The sequence below is a fragment of the Trichosurus vulpecula genome, chromosome 6 (genome assembly GCF_011100635.1).
Source record: "Trichosurus vulpecula isolate mTriVul1 chromosome 6, mTriVul1.pri, whole genome shotgun sequence".
Classification (NCBI taxonomy): Eukaryota; Metazoa; Chordata; class Mammalia; order Diprotodontia; family Phalangeridae; genus Trichosurus; species Trichosurus vulpecula.
In genome coordinates this window covers 112,307,398-112,327,186 of record NC_050578.1, presented here as the reverse complement: position 1 = coordinate 112,327,186, position 19,789 = coordinate 112,307,398, and the positions used below count along the sequence as shown (strand labels likewise).

General features: G+C 38.4%; 1 protein-coding gene across 3 annotated transcripts in view; it reads right to left on the bottom strand.

The window, feature by feature from the left end:
* The window catches only part of INPP4B (inositol polyphosphate-4-phosphatase type II B), a 471,298-nt gene extending 451,728 nt beyond the window's left edge, over positions 1–19,570 (bottom strand). For all 3 annotated transcript variants that reach the window (XM_036763284.1, XM_036763286.1, XM_036763285.1), the window contains exons 1-2: positions 19,480–19,570; positions 14,790–14,834 (exon numbers count right to left, since the gene is read on the bottom strand). In XM_036763284.1, coding sequence (XP_036619179.1) covers positions 14,790–14,834; positions 19,480–19,570 — 136 coding nt within the window. The remainder of the gene's footprint in view (positions 1–14,789; positions 14,835–19,479) is intronic.
* Between the last annotated feature and the right edge of the window lie 219 nt (positions 19,571–19,789).

Genomic DNA, 19,789 nt, shown 5'->3' with positions numbered 1-19,789 from the left:
TACAAAATGCTCTTTTAGGTATTCAAAGCCTTTCATACTCTCACCAAACAACTACTTTTACAATCTTCTTACACATTACATTTTCACCTCCCATATATTCTTCAATCTGGTGACAGTGGTCCCCTTGCTGTTGCATGAACATGACACTCTTGGCCCTGGGCATTTTCTCTGGCTGTCCCCTGTCTGGATTGCTTTCTCTTCTCATTTTTGCCTCCTGGCTTCCCAGACTTCCTTCAAGTCTCAGCTAAAATCCCACCTTCTGCAGGAAGTCTTTTTTTTTTCTTTTGGAGGGGGGAAGGCAGGGCAATTGGGGCTAAGTGACTTGCCCAAGGTCACACAACTGGTAAGTGTGTCAAGTGTCTGAGGCTGGATTTGAACTCAGGTCCTCCTGACTCCAGGGCTGGTGCTTTACTCACTGGGGCACCTAGCTGCCCCCAGGAAGCCTTTTCTAATCTCTTAATTCTACTGCCTTCCTTGTTGATTATTTCCTATCTATTTTGTATATTTGTTTGCTTATTTTCTCTCATTAGAACTTAGGCTCCTTGAGAGCAGGAAATAACTTTTACCTTTCATTGTACCCCCAGGGCTTAACACAGTGCTTGGCAGATGGTAGCTGCTCAATCAATGCTTATTGAATGACTATTCATCTGTCTCTTCCTGAAGAATCCATTTATGATATGAAAGTATGTGGCCTACAAGTCTTTGCCCTCTCTCATCTCTTCTTCCTGAACCATACTTTTCCATATATTTTTCTCTTAATAAATCAAATGATCAAAAGGAAACCAGACTCTTACATGAAGAATGAGGGAGCAAGGGTTCTTTATCTTCACCTTTTCTCACCCTTGAAATGAAATGGCCAAGTCTCAAAGTATATGTAGATTTAGTTGGAAAGCTCTTATCAAGTTCTTAATTGACTGGTTCTTTCAGAAACTAATGTTTGCAAATAAATTGCAATTATTTTTATCCTGGTCTTTTTGCAAATACTTATGGTTAGTGTTGTGACATTTGAAGGTTACATATTGTAGGAATCTCTGTTTTTTTTTTTTGACTTCGAGTGTAGAATAAAATTCCCACCCTACTTTCTTTTCCTCTTCTAAAAGCCACATAGAGTTCTACTCACATGTAGAGTTCCAAGAGTCCAATTAAAGTTTAAAGATGGTGTAAAAAGCTGTGATCCTTAGAACCTTCTCTCCTCTCTCTAGCCATTCTGCCTCATAAGAAAATAACTGATGAAGTTCTATTTTTAATATGTCTCTTGCCTATATTTTTAGTCCTAATGTGGCTAAAAGATTAATCACCAATTGGCCACTCTAGTAGTCATGAGCCTCATGGCACTTAGCTAGATTGGTTGTCAGAAAGCTGACTAGATCTGTTGTTGAGATAATACTCTAAGTCCTACCATCATGTAAGAGACTGCCAGTTTACACTTCACTAGCACAGCCTTTGAAAATCTAGGGCCAGAGGGTCAGCACCAAGACAAAGAAGCAAGGCAGGAATTTGACTGAACTCTCCTAAATTCCCCTCGAAACAACTAACGACTTAAGACAAATTCTAGAGCAGCAGCAACAACAAGAGATGACCTAGAAGTTTGATAGAAAAGCTCTGTTTCACTGAGGTGAGCAAGGCCATGGGAGAAAGCAGAAAAGCCAAAAACAAGCCAGCAGCAATGCCTCGTGCCCCAGCACCAGCCCAAGTGCAAGTCAGAAGAGGCCCCACTCTTGGCCCAAGCCAGAAGCAGGCCCTGCCCCAGTAGGTCAGTGAGGGTACTGGGAGCAACTGAATCAGTAAGTGGCAACATTTAGAGCTTTCATCCCAGCAAGGATAAAGGCAGGAAAATTTGTCAGAAAGAGATTAGAAGGAACACTTTGCAGGCACTGGGTGTAGTACTTTTTGCATTGTCTAAACTGGGATCCAGGATGCAGACCCAATTTGTAGTCTCAGGATGATAAGTGCTAGCACACTAAAGCTTGCTGTCACAGAGGATTGGGGATCCTGTTCACAAGTCCAGGATGGAAAAGTGTTCAGACCAGAGCACAGGCCAGGTGAGCAGTGGCCAAACCTCTCCTTATATGATACCATGGAGGAAGAACTGAAAACTTGCAGGTCCCCAGAACTACCTCTGAAAACAGCAGCACAAAAAACGTGAAGCTTGGGTGAGTGCCCCCTTGTAATGGCAATTTAGATTTGAAGATCTTTCCCACCCATTAATAGGCCATGTGACCTGCTTACGTCGCAGGAAGCCTGTCACTTGTGGTGGGAGGAACTTGCTGAGAGGAAAAGGAAGTTGTGCCACGGGAAATGCTCAGAGAACAGTTACAACAGTTAGAGCTGAGAGAAAGAGCAGACGTGCTGTGCTGTGCTGTGCTGTGCTGTGTGAGCGTGATTAGGGGAAGGCCCCAGCAGAGGGGCAGATGGTTTCGGTATGGCAAGGCTCCATGCTGTGATATCGTGTTTTAAGTCTTACTGTTATGATAAAGTGGGCCTACTGGTTGTGAAAGCTGGTTGCTTGGTTATGGGATCTGGTTATCTGGCATCTGAATAAATGTTTTACTTCTACTTTCTATATAGAGAGTTTCTCATATTTTACAACACAGAACTACATAGGCACATTCACAATTATCATTGGTGTTGTGTTTATTGCCTTGCTGACACATTTGGCGTCATGTACAGGATCGCAAGGTATAAGATTTCTATTTGGAGGTAGAAGGGCTTTGGAGGAAGAAATGGTTATCCCAGGATGGGAGGAGGTAACTTATTCCTCCCTTATAAGGGAATGGGCTAAAGGCGCAGGGCTGTGTGAGGACTGGAAACAGAAGCTACAGAGGGGAGAACATAGAGATTTGGAAAGACGTTTGCAAGAAATTACAGTTAAGCCAGGGAGAGAATTGCCAACAGCAATCTCTAGATGAGGCTGGATTTTACTCACAGCATATCATACTATATATGAAAGCAGGGACAGACTGTTACAAAAGAGAACTGAGACGATTAGAGAAGGATCTAGCCCAAATGAGAACTTTCTTTCATACTACAGCAAGATGGGGAATCTCATACGGCAGAACAACAGATTATTGTTCAGGAACCTACTGATTTTGCTGTTAATTTGGCTAGAAGACAAAGGGAGCCAAGGAGGTCAAGAGTGCATTTCAGTTCAGCCCAGGTCGAGTCTAGCAGCCAGTCTGGTTGCCATAGTGATGGGGGAGCGAGTCTAGAGAGGATGATACAATATCAGAAACTGAGGCACAAAATGTTACTTTGCAGTATGATGCTATGGAGCCAGAGAATGATACAGCATCAGACCAGGCTCCTCAAACAGCAGTGTGTCCCATACAGTGAAAGAGGCAAGAAACCCAACACAATAATACAGTGTTCAGAGAGATGTTGGGGGATTTTACACAGCAGGAAACCTATTTTGAGTAGGTTTACCGAGAGAATGGGAGAATTATTAATATCTTGGATGATAAGAATTGGTGATGAAGGGACCACAGGGGTATCTGTAGATACTATGGATTGTATGAGATTCATAAGTAGTAGTCAGAATTCTTTTGTACAGCAAGGTTTTAGGGATTATCATTTACAAGGAGGTAACCAAACAACCAATCCGTTAGCTTTAGCTGCAACAGGTTGAAATAGAGAATATTCTGCTGATTCTATGTGGCCTACTGCAGATAGACCCTGGTATAGATCCTGGTACACCCCAGGAGCAGAGCCCAACTTTAACATAAAACTAAAAGTCAAGAGATAGGTTAGCAAATGAGCAAAACAAAACAAAGAACCTGACCATAAAAAGTCATTATAGTGACAGAAAAAATCAAAACACAAACTCAGAAGAGGACAAGATCCACCCAGGATTAGAGGGCTTGGAATATGATGTTCTAGATGGCAAAGGAGGTGAGAATGCACTGAGAAAAGGGGAAAAAGGAGAGGCAGAATGGAGTAAAATGGCTCATATAAAAGAGGCATGAAAAAGCTATTACAGTGAGGAGGAAGATGGGGGGGGGGGTTGGTGGGCAATGCTTGAATCTTACTTTCATTGGAATTAGCTCAAAGTGGGAATAACTTATACATTCAGTTGGGTATAGAAATCTATCTCACCCTATAGGAAAGTAGGAGTGGTGGGGGAGAAGAGAGGGAGAGACACTGATAGAAGAATGGAGAAAGCAGTGGTCAGAAGAAAACATTTATGAGGGGGGAGAATGAAAGGAGAGAGAGATAGAAGGATAAACAGGGAAAATAAAATAGAGGGAAATACATAGTTTGTAACTGTAACTGTGAATGGAATGAATTCACCCATAAAATGGAAGTGGATAGCAGAGGAGATTAAAAATCAGAATCCTACCACAAACTGTTTACAGGAAATATATCTGAAGCACAGAGACACACAGAATAAAGATAAAAAGCTTGAACAGAATCTATTATGCTTTAGCTGAAGTAAAAACAAAATGAGTAACAATCATAATATCAGAGAAAGCAAAAGCAAAAAATAGACCTAATTTTAAAAGATAGGGAAGGAAACTATATCTTGCTAAGAAGCACCATAGACAATATGAAACATATATATATACATATATATATATATATATATATATATATATATATATATATATATATCAAATGGTATAGCATCCAAATTTTTAAAGAAGTTAACTGAGTTATAGGAAAAAATGACAGCAAAACTCTACTAGTGGGGGATTTCAACTTTCCCCTCTCAGTACTAGATAAATCTAAGCAAAAAACAAACAAGAAAGAAATTAAGGCGGTAAATAAAATTTTAGAAAATTGAGATATGATAGACCACTGGAGAAAACTGAGTGGCAGTAGAAAAGAATATACCTTTTTCTCAGTGGTAGATGGAACCTACACAAAAATTGACCATGCATTAGGGCATAAAACCTCACAATAAATTCAGAAAAGCAGAAAATATTAAATACATCCTTCTCAGGTCATAACACAATGAAAATTACATTCAATGAAAGCTCTTGGAAACAAAGATTAAAAATTAATTGGAAACTAAATAATGTAATCCTAAAGAATGAATGGGTCAAAGTACAGTTATAGCAACAATCAAAATTTTCATTAAAGAAAATGACAGCAATGAAACAATATGCTGAAATTTATGGTATACAGCCAAAGTAGTACTCTAAATGCTTACATCAATAAAATCAGAACAATAAATCAGGCCAAGGTCTTGGGGTTTGTTTGTTTTTTATGTCAGGCTTAAGGCAGCTTTTACACTCTCTTCTTTTGTCCTCATCAAGAGGCTTCTTAATTCTTCACTTTCTGCCACTGGAGTGGCATCATCTTCATATCTGAGATTGCTGATATTTCTCCTGGCAATCTGAATTCCAGCTTTTGATTCATCCAGCCTGGCATTTCATATGATATATTTTGCATATAAGTAAATAAAGTGACAATATAAAGCCTTGTCATACTCCTTTTTCACTCTTAAACCAATTAGTTCTTCCATGTTCAGTTTTAACTATTGCTTCTTGCCCTGCATACAGGTTCCTCAGGAGATAATTAAAATGATCTGGTACTCTTTACCTGTTTGAGGACTTGTCAAATTTTGTTATGATCCACACAGTCAAAGGCTTTAGTGTAGTCAATAAAGTAGAAGTAGTTTTTTTTTTTTTTTCTGGAACTCCCTTGCTTTCTCCATAATCCAGTGATTGTTGGCAATTTGGTCTCTAGTTCTTCTGTCTCTTTGAAAACTGGCCTGCTCTCCCGGTAATTCTCAGTTCATATACTGCTGAGGCCTAGCTTACAGAATCTTAAGCATAACCTTGTTGGCATGTGAAATCAGCACAATTGTTTGGTAATTTGAATATCACTGGCATTGTTTTTTAGGATTGGGACACAAACTGATCTTTTCCAATGCAGTGGCCAGTGTTGAATTTTCCAAATTTGCTGGCATATTGAGTGCAGCACTTTAATAGCATTACCTTTTAGGGTTTTAAGTAGTTCAGCTGTAATTCTCCACTAGCCTTATTGTTAGCAATGCTTCTTAAGACCCACTTGACTTCATTCTCTAGGATGTCTGACTGTAGATCAGTAACTACACTTTTGTGGTTATTGGTAATGTTAAGATCTTTCTGTAGAGTTCTTTTGTGTATTCTTGACACCGCCTCTTAATTATTTCTACTTCTGTTCATTCCCTATTCTATCAGGCCCCAAAACATTGCAGAGCCTCCTGGAAAAGATCTGTAATTACTCAAAGCAGTTTAACCTTTCCAACCACAGAGAAAAGGCCAAGTGATTTAAAATGTCATTTCCCAGATTATAACATGCATTTGTATGAAATATAGAGCTTACCCATCAATGGCAGGGACATATCTAGGATAGCCAATACAGAAGGACAAGTTAGGCTCAGGGTTAAAAAAGAAGAGGAAAGTAGGTGAGATTTTCTTTGGGAAATTGAAAACTCATTTGGTTTAACCCAAGCTCCCTATGAGAGCAAAGGCCTATCTTCTTAATACTAATACTTTACCAGTGTTTGTTGTTGTAAGGTGGCAAAATATGGAATACAATAGTCTCCTAAGAATTAAAAATTAAAATCATGTAAAGGTACATGGTGGGTATTAGACTCAGTACATCACTAATAAGGATTTTGAAAAAAGAATAGCAGTCAGAGAAGTCATTAAGGAATTGTATGATAGGAAGAAAAGACATGCCAGTCACATGATGAAGGTAAAGGATAACAGATGAACAGTCAAAGTTCTCCACTGGCATGCTTCAATATCAGGAGAAATGAAGAAAGGAAGGCCTCCGGCAAATGGAGTGGACTCTCTCTGGCAGATTTAAGAAAGGACATGGGCTGGAGTCATGTAAGATGGGAAAACATGGATGTTGACACCATAGGAGAAAACAATTGATGAATTAATTCACAGCTCCACTTGAATACTATGAAGCGATTAAAGGATCTGACAACAGAGTACCACGGTGTCCTTAGGTGTACACACATAAGAAGTAGAAAACTGTGAACTAATATTTATCCCATCAACTGAGAAAACGAGTTCCCAACTGACCAGGACTTTCTTTTCCATGAGTGCACTGATTTCATTAATTGTAAATAAAGGAAAGTTCATCCCCTAGACTGGTAGAAGCCATGGAAATGTAGAGTATTATTTAGAAGTCCCAGTAGTGCATCTCTTCCCTTTTTATCCATGATCAAGCTTTGTGGAAATAAGCAGCTGACAGTGGATTCACTCCCATTAGATGCTTTAGAAGGAAGGAGGAATGAGCTGGAATACAATGACTAGTCAACACCCACATAGATAAAAGACACAAAATAGCATTAAACATATTCCTCTGTTCTATTTCCTTCTCTCTGACTTGATCAAATTTTAATTCAAATAAAATCCAAGGTAGTTGGAATTCCCTTTCAAGTCCAGCCTCAGATACTACTAGCTATCTAACCCTGGGCAAGTCACTTAACCTATTTGCCTCATTTTCCCCAACTTGTAAAATGAGTATAGTAATAGCACCCTACCTCACAGGGTTGTTGTGAAGATCAAATGAAAACATTATTTGTAAAGCACTTAACCCAGTGCCTGGAACATATTAGGTTCTTTATCAATCCTTATTTTTCTTCCTCTCCCCAACAACTATCCAGATTTATGTCTTTTTGCAGGAACCTTCTGTAGCCAGAATGGCCTTTGTTTTCTTTGAATGACTCAGCTTACCTCATTGAGCCTCTGGACACTGTGGCTTGCTCTTCCGGGGCAGGAAGCCCAAAGAGCATTCCAGGAAGCAGACAACTTCCTGTGTGATGAGTCATGGGGCTGGCTGAGGGGAGGTGTTAACGGCTACGCTAGGGGGAGGGGCCAAGTCAAGAACCAATCGGCCCTGGTCGTTCAGGCGGTGCTTGATGATGTCAAAAACTCTATAAGAGGGGAGAGGACAGCTTGAAGATCCTCTTTTCCTTTTCCGGTTGGAGCCAGAGACAGTTACAGCGACAGTTACAGCGACAGTTACAGCGACAGTTACAGCGACAGTTACAGCTACAGTTACAGCCACAGCCACAGCTGAAGCAGGAGCTGCCAGTAGCAGAGCTGACCTACGGGAGGAAGCTGAACAAAGACTTCAGTCCAGTGGGTAATCTTATTACCATAGAGGGGGAAACATGATTTTGCTTTACGCAATCATGCTTCTCTGTAGCCTCCTGGTTACTCTTTCAAGGCGTACTTATTGGGCCTGGAAGCTTTTGATCAATATATCAAAATGGGGTTGCTGGTTCATGGGTTGGTTACTGTGGAGCCTAAATAAATGTTTTGATTCTTCTGCCTTCTACTTTGAGAGTTTCTTATATCCGGCGGTTCCGAACCTTTCAGACATGTTTATGATCCTCTTTGAGATTATAAACTCTGCCCTCCTAATACACCTTCTCCTCCCCAAAACCTTTTCAGGTTCCTTTTATGCACTGTCTGTTCTCTATTAGAATGTAAGCTCCTTGAGAGCAGTAACTACTTTTCTTCCTGCTTGTATTTGTATTTTCATGTTTAGCAAAGTGCCTGGCACATGGTGAGTACTTGTTGGTTTGAAAATGAATCAAACATTTAAAAAATGCTTGCTGATTTGAAAATGAATCAAAACATGTTAGTCTTGGCAGGGAGAGGGCTCTAGCAGCTCAGAAGCAATCAGTAAAGACTTCCTATAGAATTAGCTTCTTGAATTGAAGATTAAAAAGAAACTAGGGATTCCAAGAGGAAGAGGTGAGAATAGAGAGAATTCCAGGCACTGAAGACAGACAAGGCAAAGGTATGAAGATGGGAAATGTTCTGTCATAGGTGCAGAAAAGCAAGTAAAGCAGTATTGTTGGATGATGGAGAACATGGAGAGGAATAATGCTTAAGGAGACTGCAAAAGTAAGACAGGACCAGTCAGTGAAAATCTGTAAATGCCAGAGTATTTTTTATTTGATGGAATAGAAAAGGGATTTTGAAGCACTCTGTTAAGGGCTGAGAATAAAATTAGAAAATCCAACTAGGCCCTGATCACAAGGAACTCACGTTCTAATTAGAGCAGACAACCCATAGAGGAGGGTTCATGTCCCTGGTTATGTTCAGTTTATAGTAGATGGAAAAGCCAAAGATACTAAGGCAGAGGAAGGAGCAAGGTGGATGGGAAGACCTCAGGGACTTTGAGGAATAATGGTAGGGCAGATGGTCCCCTACACCAAGATGATAGTAGGTTCAAAGAGTTCTAGAATATCTTGAGCAGAGGTAGAGATGCGGTAGTTAGCATCCAGCTGATAATGGGTATCCAGTACTTGATAGCAACCAGGAAGTAGAAGCATGAAGGTTGGTTGTGGAAGAGTAATATGATTTATGCCTAATGTATCTTATGTTACCTGCTATATACTGCTTATTTGGGAATGATTATTATTCTTATTGCTGACAATGATGATGATAATGGTATATAGGCAGAGGCCAATTCCACGAAATATATCAATCCCCTTTGACCTCAAAATCATGTGATGTTCAGTTCATATAGCATGTGTTCAATAAATACTAGCTCAATCATTAATTGCCTCTGATACATAACAAAATAATAACAATATTAATAGCTAATAATTATAATGGTGCCTGCTATGTGCCAGGTACTACGCTAAACACTTTATAATATTATCTCATTTGATCCTCACAAATCTGTGCAGTAGGTGCTATTTCCATCTCATTTTACAGATGAAGATACTGAGGCAGAGGTTAAGTAACTTGCCTGAGGTCACACAGCTAGTAAATACCTGAGGCTGGATTTGAGATCTTCCTGACTTCAGACCCAATGTGTTATCCATCTGCAAAAACTAGCTGCCAAAAACTAACCTCTATGTTGGTATAAACAAATTTAATATACTAACATATCTTGCTTAGCATAAGTTCACTTAATCGAATTCTAAACTTGAAGCCTTCATGAGGTAGCCTGATGTGATAGGAAGAATGTTAGATGGGGAGTCTAGAGACCTGAGTTCCAGACCTAGCTCTGTTTTTTATTCTGTGTGGTCTTGGTGAAGATGCTTGACCTCTCTGAGCTTCAGTTTCCTCATAGGTCGAATGGAGAAAACTTAACATTTTTTAATGGGCAGCTATGGGGTACAGTGGTTAGGGCACAAGGCTTGGAGTTAGGAAGATTCATCTTCCTGAGTTCAAATCTGGTATCAGACACTTTCAACTGTGTGACCCTGAGCAAGTCACTTACCCATTTGCCCCATTTTCCTCACCTGTAAAATGAGCTGGAAAAGGAAATGGCAAACCACTCCAGTATATTTTCCAAGAAAACCCTAAATGGGGTTAGGAAGAGTGAAACAAGATTGAACAACACCAAATCATAACCATGGATAAAGCAATTTAACTACCCTTCAAAAATCAATAAATAAATCAATCAGGATTTACAAAGAACCTACCGTGTGTCAAGCATTGCATCCTGCTTTGAGACCTCATTCAATCACGGAGGTGACCCTGGCTCTCAAAGGCTAATCCAGTGAAACACAAACTTTGGCAAGATCATACCAAACTGAAAAGACTTTGAGCACAGGCCCAGGAATGGGCTGTATCTCTGTCGTTCAAAGATTAGGCTGAGTTTGAAGAGCCTCATCATCAGGTTGGCCAAAACTTGATCAAATTTTAGGCGTAACAATTCATACATTGCCTGCTACATAATACGTACTGAATAAATGCACCTTCAATCTAAGTTCCTTAAGGGCAGTGACTGATTTTTTTTTGCCTTATATTTTTGTATTCCCAGTGTCTATTACATTATCTGGCACATAATAAGTGCTGTAAAATGCTTGCTGGTTGATTGGATTGGATTGAAAATCATGTACTTAGACAGAGAAGGGTGGTGCTCTGGCTCCATGGAGAGAGTGCAAACACAAGTGAAATAACATGAAATATACAACATACACGTGTATATATGTCCTCCTAGTGTGAGCATAAAATAAGGCTGCTACTTATGTAAATAGTAAAAATTTGTTTGGGGGACAAATTTTTAAGTCATATCATAGATAGAAAGGATAAAAGAACCATCACCAGTATTTTCTGAATAACTCCTCAAAGAAGTTCTATTAATTCCAAAGACAGTAATAGTAGTAGTAGTAGTAGTAGTAGTAGTAGTGGTAGTGGTGGTGGTGGTGGTGGTAGTGGTGGTGGTGGTAGTGGTAGTAGTAGTAGTAGTAGTAGTAGTAGTAGTAGTAGTAGTAGTAGAAGAAGAAGAAGAAATAACATTTCTACAGAACTTCCAAGATTTGGAAAGTACTTTCCACATATTATCTCATTGAATCTTCTCGAAAAAATCTGTGAAATGTTGTTGGCCCCATTTTACTGATGAGAAAACCAAAGGATGCAGAGGTTTAAGTGATTTGCCCAAAAGTGCACACTTGGTAAGTGTCTGAGGCAAGATATAAACTCAGAGCTTCCGGAATCAAAGATCATCACTGTATCCATTAAGCTGTCTCTTGAGGCCCTCAAAGTAACATAGGCATGAGGTAAAATGTTCTTGAAATGGACCAACGGATGGTCAGAAATGAATTTCTCCTTCCGCTTCAGCCATCTGCAGACAGCCCATCTCCATCACACTTTTCCAGATAGAATCCTGGACAACATTGAAGAATGTGGCTTCTTAAATGACAGCTTCCCTGAGCTGTGAATGGTGTGCAATTATATTCATCCACAAACAAAATCTGGATTATCTTGTGCTTTTTAATTATTTCTTGCAGTGGGAAAATGAAAGTGCTATCAGTAAACCCAAAGGACTTCAGTGAAGGAAGTGAGGAAGTAAGAGTGTAATGCAATTAAGATTGGTAAGTGTGAGGAATATAAAGAAATATGCGGGGCGGGGTGCGGGGAAACTTTCATGAACAAACACAGAGCTTGAAAAAAATCCTTGCAAAACCCAAAGAATGAGTATATTCTTTAAAAAAATCCCCAATCATCTGTTTCTACATCACCAACATTTCTCCTTATATCTCTCCTGTACCTCTCCCAGAGATCCATCCCAGACAACAAATGATATTTTTAAAAAAGGAAGATAAAGCAATCAACAAAACTGATCATTACATTAAAAAGTCTGAAAATACATTCAATGTTGCACTACCAAGAACCTTCCATCTCTGCAAAGGAGTAGAATAGAGGTGTCTTCTCATATTTCTTCCTTGGAGAAAATAAAACCCAAAACACGTATGAGCTATGCTTGCTCTTGGTCATTTGGCAACATTCGTATTTTGATTGTTTTGTGCTGGCTGTTCTTTCCAAGAGCAGAGTATATTCTAACTACAACTACATTAAGATGGAAATTGCATGGGAATGAACAGAAAAATAATCTTGATGGAGACTTACAAAAGGTGAAATATATGTTATGATACTTTATGGGATCTATTTCACTTATTTAATTGTAAACATCATAGCAAAGCAATTTGAATTTATTATATTAATGTTCAATATGGTTTATCACAAACAATTAAAAAGAAAAATGGAATAAGGAAGCATAGGTACAGACACAGAGGGGAAATAATTTAATTTCAATATAGCCAGGTGCTAAATTCATAGATAACAATGGGAATGAAGTGCTCATTTTTCAATTTATACTTATCTTGGGCTATCAAGACATACTTAGGTAATTAGATTGCTCAATTGACTATCACTAACCTCAGCCACTGAAATAAAGAATTGATATATGCCCTAACAGAATCATTTCTGTGGGGTCTAATGATTTGAAAGGGTCTGATAATACGAAATACAGTAGGCGTTGGAGAATAGTCAACACAAAATGAAATGCATATTTGTTAATATATGCAATGGAATGTTTTTCATGATTTAGAAATTAGAGCTGCTAGGGATCTTTGAGGTAAGCCAGTCCTAATCCCTTCATTTTATAAATGAGGAAACTGAGGGTCAGAAAAGTAAAGTCATCTGCCCAAAGTTAGAAAGCTAATTAGCAGCAAAGTGGGTACCAGCACCCCAGATCAATCAATGGTCTTCCCAATCAAGGTCACAGAAGTATTCGAATCGTTCTAGCCCCTAAGTAGAATGTAAGCTTTTAAGGTCAGGAACTGCTTTTTCTTTTGAATTTGCTTCCTGACTATCTAGCACAGTGCCTTTGAATATAGCAGGCTCTTAATAAATTCTTGAAAGATTGGACCAGATTCAAATACTTTCCCAAGTATATAGCAATTTTAATGTATTCTTCTTTAAAACTTAAAACTTCAAGTATAAAAATGTAATGGCCTAAAAACCCTCAATTTTTTTTCCTTCAGACTACCCCATAGCATTTGAAAAATATAAATGTCAGCATTATGAATTTTTATGATAAATATAATATTTTATATAGCATAATAACATAAATTATTATAATTAGTTATAAATTATATAGTAAAATTTCACAGATAGGAGTGGTCATTTCATTTGGGAGCTTACTTAGCTTTCTAAGAAATGGCAAGAGTTAAGAATCTGAAGTATGTAGATATGGAAAGAAGGCCATACTAGATGAATATGTCTTCTGGGTTTAAAAGTAGAAATCCCTAAAGATTCCAAGGCCAATTTCCTCAGCAATCACTGCCTATCAATCAGGCAGTGATATTTCTAGACCAGTAGCTTTGTGAAACTTAACTGTTCTTGAACCTTAGATGAATTTCCAGTTACAAGTATTGACCTAGAGAGGGAAAAACTTCTCAAAGGCTAAGTTTTCCAATTTGCAAAGTATAGCAACAACTTGTAATTTAACAACAACTAATTTGCAAAGCACTTCAAAAATATCATTCCATTTGATCCTTACAACCACCAAGGGAGGTAAGTGCTGTAATTATCCCCATAAAATTATGTTTTATGGGACTAATAATGCAATATCATGATGAAGGAAACTGAGGCAGACAGGTTAAATGCCTTGCCTAAGGTCATACAGCTGGCAAGTATCTGAGGCTGGATTTGAACTCAGGTCTTCCTGACTCCATATCTGGAGCACTATTTGCCTCAAGGGGCTGTTATGGGGACCAAATGAAAAAAAAAAAAACCTTTTCGAAAGCATTTGTCTGAAACCTAGTAAAAGATTATTACATTAGCAAAGCTCCCTCACTATTCTAAGTAATCCTTTTTTGACTTTCAGAACCATGGAGAGAAGACAAACCTGAATTTAAGCCTTGCTTGGATTCTTCATTTGAGGCATACACGTACCTACCTAGTTCCAATGGGGAATTGCTAAATTGTAAATGTGGATAACTAAGTTGTATTTACATTCTTGTAGAAACCTTTTAGAACAAAAATGAAGAAACTTTCATCCGTAGCTCTACTTGGCTCCCACTTTACCAAACGAGGTGCCCCTTGGTTTCCTCCCACAACCCCGCTTTTCACATTCCTTTTGTGCATGTCTTCCCCCATTACATTTTAAGCTCCTTGAGAGCAGGAACTATCTCTTTTTCTTTATGTACCTCCAACACTATGCCTAAAATTTAATAAATGTTTACTAAATTGAACTCGATTGAAAAATGCCTATGACCTACCAGCAGAATCCCTGCCAGATTCTAGCCAGGATCCCCACTGAAATTCTATAGCCAAGACTAGATCATGCGAAATACTACTCAGTCTCAGATTCAAGGTCTAGATGGAAGAGGGGAAGTGGAAGAGACATTATTCCCTGCAAACAAAACAGGGCCCATCCTCCAGTCCAAGGACTAAAGAATCATATAGAGTGATAGACACAGTGAGTGAGATAGTCCCATCTACTTCAAACAAACTGTGTTCAAAGTATTAGAAGTACTTGACATTTTGGAAATAATTAGAAATGGAAATCAAAATAAAGTTGCTTACCAAGGCTGAATTCCAGCTTGGGCTCATTTGCGCTCTTCTGAATACCTACAAATAAAAGATGTTAATACGTTCATCAAAAAGATATAATTCCTCACTTTGTGTCAACTTCAACTTACAGAATTATGTAGTAGTAGTAGTGGTGGTGGTGATAGTGGTGGAGATGATGGTGGTGGTGATGGTAGTAGTGGTAGTAGTACTAGTAGTAATGGTAATGGTGGTGGTAGTGGTAGTAGTAGGAGGAGGAACGGTGGTTATAGTGGTGGCAGGAAGTAGTAGTAGCTGACATTTATATAGCACTTTAAGGTTTACAAAATACTTCTATAAATATCATGTTTGATCCTCATAATAACCTTGTATGGCAGGTGCTATTATTAACCACTTTGAAGAGATGGGGAGACTGAGATAAACATAGATTAAGGGATTTGCCTAGAGTCACACAGCTAGTCTGAGGCAAGATTCAAATCAAAAGTCTTCCTAACTCCAGGTCCGGGACTCTATTCCTTATATCACACTCCCTCCTACATCATTTTCATTTGTCTACGAGATGTAAAGCAAACACTTGTGCTGGCAATGATCATCTTCTAGGAACCAATGAGTCCAACATATTTCTCATTGCAAAGATCTAGCAATCCAGAACTGCCAATACCTACTTTTCCACTTGATAGACATGGCAAGCCATTGAAAACTGGACTGGCCACCTCTTCCAGCTATGCCTGAAAACTGTGCACAGAACTTAACTGAACCATCAAGGACTAGCTATTTTATCAACACTCCCTCTACCAATTATAGTTCCTTTACATCTCAGTAGATGACCTTCTTTGTGAGTTGTAGCCAAAGAATTTCATGACATGATGACTGACCTTTTTTTGCCAATAAACTACTCCCATAGCAATAGCTAGTCTTTATATATTACTTTAAAGTTCAAAAAGTGTTTCATAAATTACTTGTTTTATTTTCACAATTTTTCACAATCTTTTTCTACAGATGAGGAAACTGAAGCAGACAGCAGTTAGGTGACTCTCCCAGGGTCACACCACTGGTGAGTATTTTTGGCTGGATTCGAAATCAGGGGTCTTTCTGTCTCCAGGTCTAGATGCCTCTCCATATAAAGTGATTATTCCAGTCACCTTGGAGGTTTTTGTTTGGTTGGTTGCTTTGAATTGTTTCCTAGGTAACCAAAGCATTATTACAAGACCCCATCCCCTTCTCAGATGGGGTTGAATTTTTATCTAACTAAATTGGGCAGATTATTGAGAGAGAGGATAGAAAAGTCTGAGTATTCATTATGGGGAGAGACTAAGAATATTGGGTGATTCGTGGGTAGAGAATAAGTACATAGTGCCATGGAACTATTGGTTGAATTGGAGTCAGAGAACCTGAGTTCAAATTCAGGCTTCACCTCCTTACTGAGGCTAGTGCAACCTGGGACAACCCATTTAACCCCTCTGGGCCTCAGTTTACTTATCTGTAAAATCAGAGGCTGAACTAGATGGCCTCAAATATCCCTGTTGTCACAAAATTTGTTCTCTTTTGATTCTAGAGTGATGTGGTTCCTGAAAAGTCATGACAGTAATAGAAAATGAGGACAAGTTAAAGTACTCAATCCAGACTCCAAAACCCTGGGTTCAAATCCTTATTCCACTATACATCACTGATGTGATGTGGCCTTAGCAAGTCACTTATTCTATGCCTTCATTTCTTCATGTGTAAAACATGAAAGTTGGACTAAAAACTTTCAGGGTCCCTAAATCCTATGATCCCACAATTCTATAATCTATATGGTAGGTTACTGTTCCTTTAAAGAAGCAAAGACTGAAGCAGATAAGTGAATTTATCCATCCGATTGGATTCCCTAATGATTCATTTTCTCTTAATTTCATGGGGGGAAAGATAATGTGACCAAATATAGTCAGAAACATTTATATATTGTTAAAAACAACAACAAATCCTATTTATTATTTAAAGGAGTTAAATTTTTTCATGGTTTTATCATATTTTGTGTAAAATTCTAACATATACAAGGAGAACTCAAATCATTTGAATTTTTCCAAAGCTTATTATAACTTCCATATTAATTCTGCTCTAAGCCCCGACAAATCTATTCACAAAATGAATCCAACTGCTATCATTTACCAAAGATTTATGGATGATGTAAACTGAATTTTTGGGCACTCATTTGTCAGTGCCAAATGATGAGGCAATAGAAATCTTCAAGAATTTTTTTTTTAAAGAATAACACAATTCACCCTCAAAGAGTGTAACCCAAGGCCCTGGTATCTTAAGCATGAGAGAAACACTCTGTTCTTCAAAATATACTAATTACTTGTGTAATAAAGAGAACAATTCTAGGGCTCAGATGGTAAGCTAGGCCAAATCTCTAAGCCTGGCAGACCTATTTATAGCTCTATGGTGCTTTATGCTGGGCTCCAGGTGCAGTCTAAAGGTTCAGATAGCGTCATGTTTCAGATACTTTTAAAATTAATTGCCTTTAGAGTTTTAAAAAGAGGAAAACCTTGAAAGAAATTGAACTAAAATAATAATGTACACACTGCCTGCAACTATGTAATGTAGACAACATTAATCAGCAACAAAACTCAGGTTAAATACAATGGAGACTATCAGCACTAACTTGTTAAAGTGAAAGCAGATAGCTTTCCTTTCTTTGAACAAATAGTAAATCATAAAAAGCTAGGGTTGCCTGAACTGTCCATTATAAATACTCCTTTAGGCCAGTAGTGTTAAAACTGAAATAGAAATGGGGTCACTAAACTATATATTAGGGTCCCTGAGGATCATTTATTGATTTAGAAAATCACAAATTAACATCATCTATGTTTGATTACATTTTTATTTATTTTGGTAAATATTTCCCAATTATTTTTAATCTGGTTCTGGAATACTAGGGAATACTGAGGGCCATGCTAGCCTGTGTTTGACACTTCAGTTTTAGGCTGTATTGTTTGGAGCCTCGACCAGTAATTTTACCCTCCTACCCCACTGCGGGGCAAGTGGCCCAAAATGTGCCTAGGATAAACTTCAGAAAATGCTTCCTCTCATTTAAAGCTAATTCATTTGAATGTCATGGCATCACCTCCCTGATGTCATGGTCCTCTTAGAGAATAAAGAACAAACAACAACAACAACAATCTGAGTGTCAAAATAAAAATTCAGTATGAGAGAGCAAAAGAACCTTTGACACTGTCCTACATAGGAGGCTACCTTCTTGAAGGCAGGATGGAATGAAGGCATGGAGGAAGTCACCTTAGGGTATGGCCATGGCTGTGAGTGAGAAAAGAGGGAACCAAATTAGTGTGCTATCTGATGTCTTCCTACTTTAATTATTCTTGCCACGTCCTTATCTTGGCTGCTTGGAGCTGCAGAGGGGGTGTAAGGATTATCGATGCCCCCTAAAAGTCAGTGAAAACCTTAGTTACTATTCTAACTTCCATTTAATGCTGTTGGAGCTACAACTTGTGAGTGACTAGTGTACACAGTTGCCTAGATTTGTCTATCTAAAAATAAACTTTATTAACAATATTTTAAATTGCTAAGTGGTCAATGGATGGGCAGTTGTTTTTTTTTTTTAATGGAAGATTCTTAAACTCTCAGAAATCATGTCAAACTCTGCTCCAAATCCCTAAAAGTGAAAAACAAATTAAAATCAACCTGAAGTTTTATTGAATCAGTCAATGTGGATGGGACTGTAGGAAGACAGGGACACTAATATACTGTAGGTGGAGCTATTACTTGGCAGTATGGGTTCTGGAGAGCAGTTGAACTCCAATGAATTCTAATGACCAATTTGAATTTCAGAGATCTGATGAGGGAACACTCCTCCCCATCACAGAGTCTGGGTCTCTGTGGCTCTACATGAATGTTTTTCTCCATTATAACAAAGTATTCAATTAGAAGGCATAGTCATAGGGGAAATGAGTCTGGTGTAAAAACAAAAGGCATGAACAAACTTTTTAAAAGAAAACAAAAATAATTGCCAAATTAAAAGCAATGACATTTTGAAAGAGACTGAATAAGTGCTAACCAAGAGACAGACAAAAAGAAATTATGTACCACTTTTAAGGCTTTCTTTCTTTCTTTCTTTCCTGTTTATACAGGCAACCAAAATTTTATTATGGGACCATGCCCTAGCTAACTGGGAATAAGTTTTCATCCGACTGCTTGAGTAGGCGATTTTAGCATGAGGAAAGATGGAAGGAAAGTTTGAAGATTATGGGGAGAGATGGTGGATATTATGTGAGTCATAAGAAAAAGGACCTAGATCCTATATGTGAGGTTTTGGTAGTAGTGGTGGTTTTTAGATAGTTGTTTCTTTTTGTTATGGTCCTGGTATTTCCCTCTATCCATTATACCGCTTTAATTCCCACCACATGTGAAAACAGATAGTTAATTCAAAAGTTCCAGGTGCAGTACCTTGCATTCTACCTTAATTGTATAAATGGGGGTGTCCATTTGTTTTTTTCCACTAGAGGATGAGAAAAACAAAGTCTTACATCTACACAACTGGTCACAGGATAAACAATTCAATCACTTGTAATTAAACTAACAATAAAAGAATATGTATAAGAAAAAAACTAATTATATAATAGAATTCATTGATTTTCTCTTTCTGCTTTTGTCTGAATTCGATCATTTTAATGGCAAAAGAAATAATGAAGCCAGTCAACATACTTACTTGTGAACTGGAGTTCTCCCAGGTCATTTGCCTGGGCTGTTTGAAGAAAATGCTGCCCTTCCTCTGCTGCTTTTTCCTCCTTGATTTCCATAGTCAACTGTCTCAGGGATGTATTTCTATTTCTCTAAACTTCCAAGTTTCACGGCCCAAGTGAAGGTGCCCAGGATTTCCAAATTAGCGTTGCTGGGGTCTCTGGGTACAGATGCGGGCCTCCTCAATGATGATCTGCACTGAGAACATAGTAACAAGCAGTGAGGATACCACATGCTTCAAAGCCTGTTGCAGAGCATTCATAGGGTTGGATGCTGTA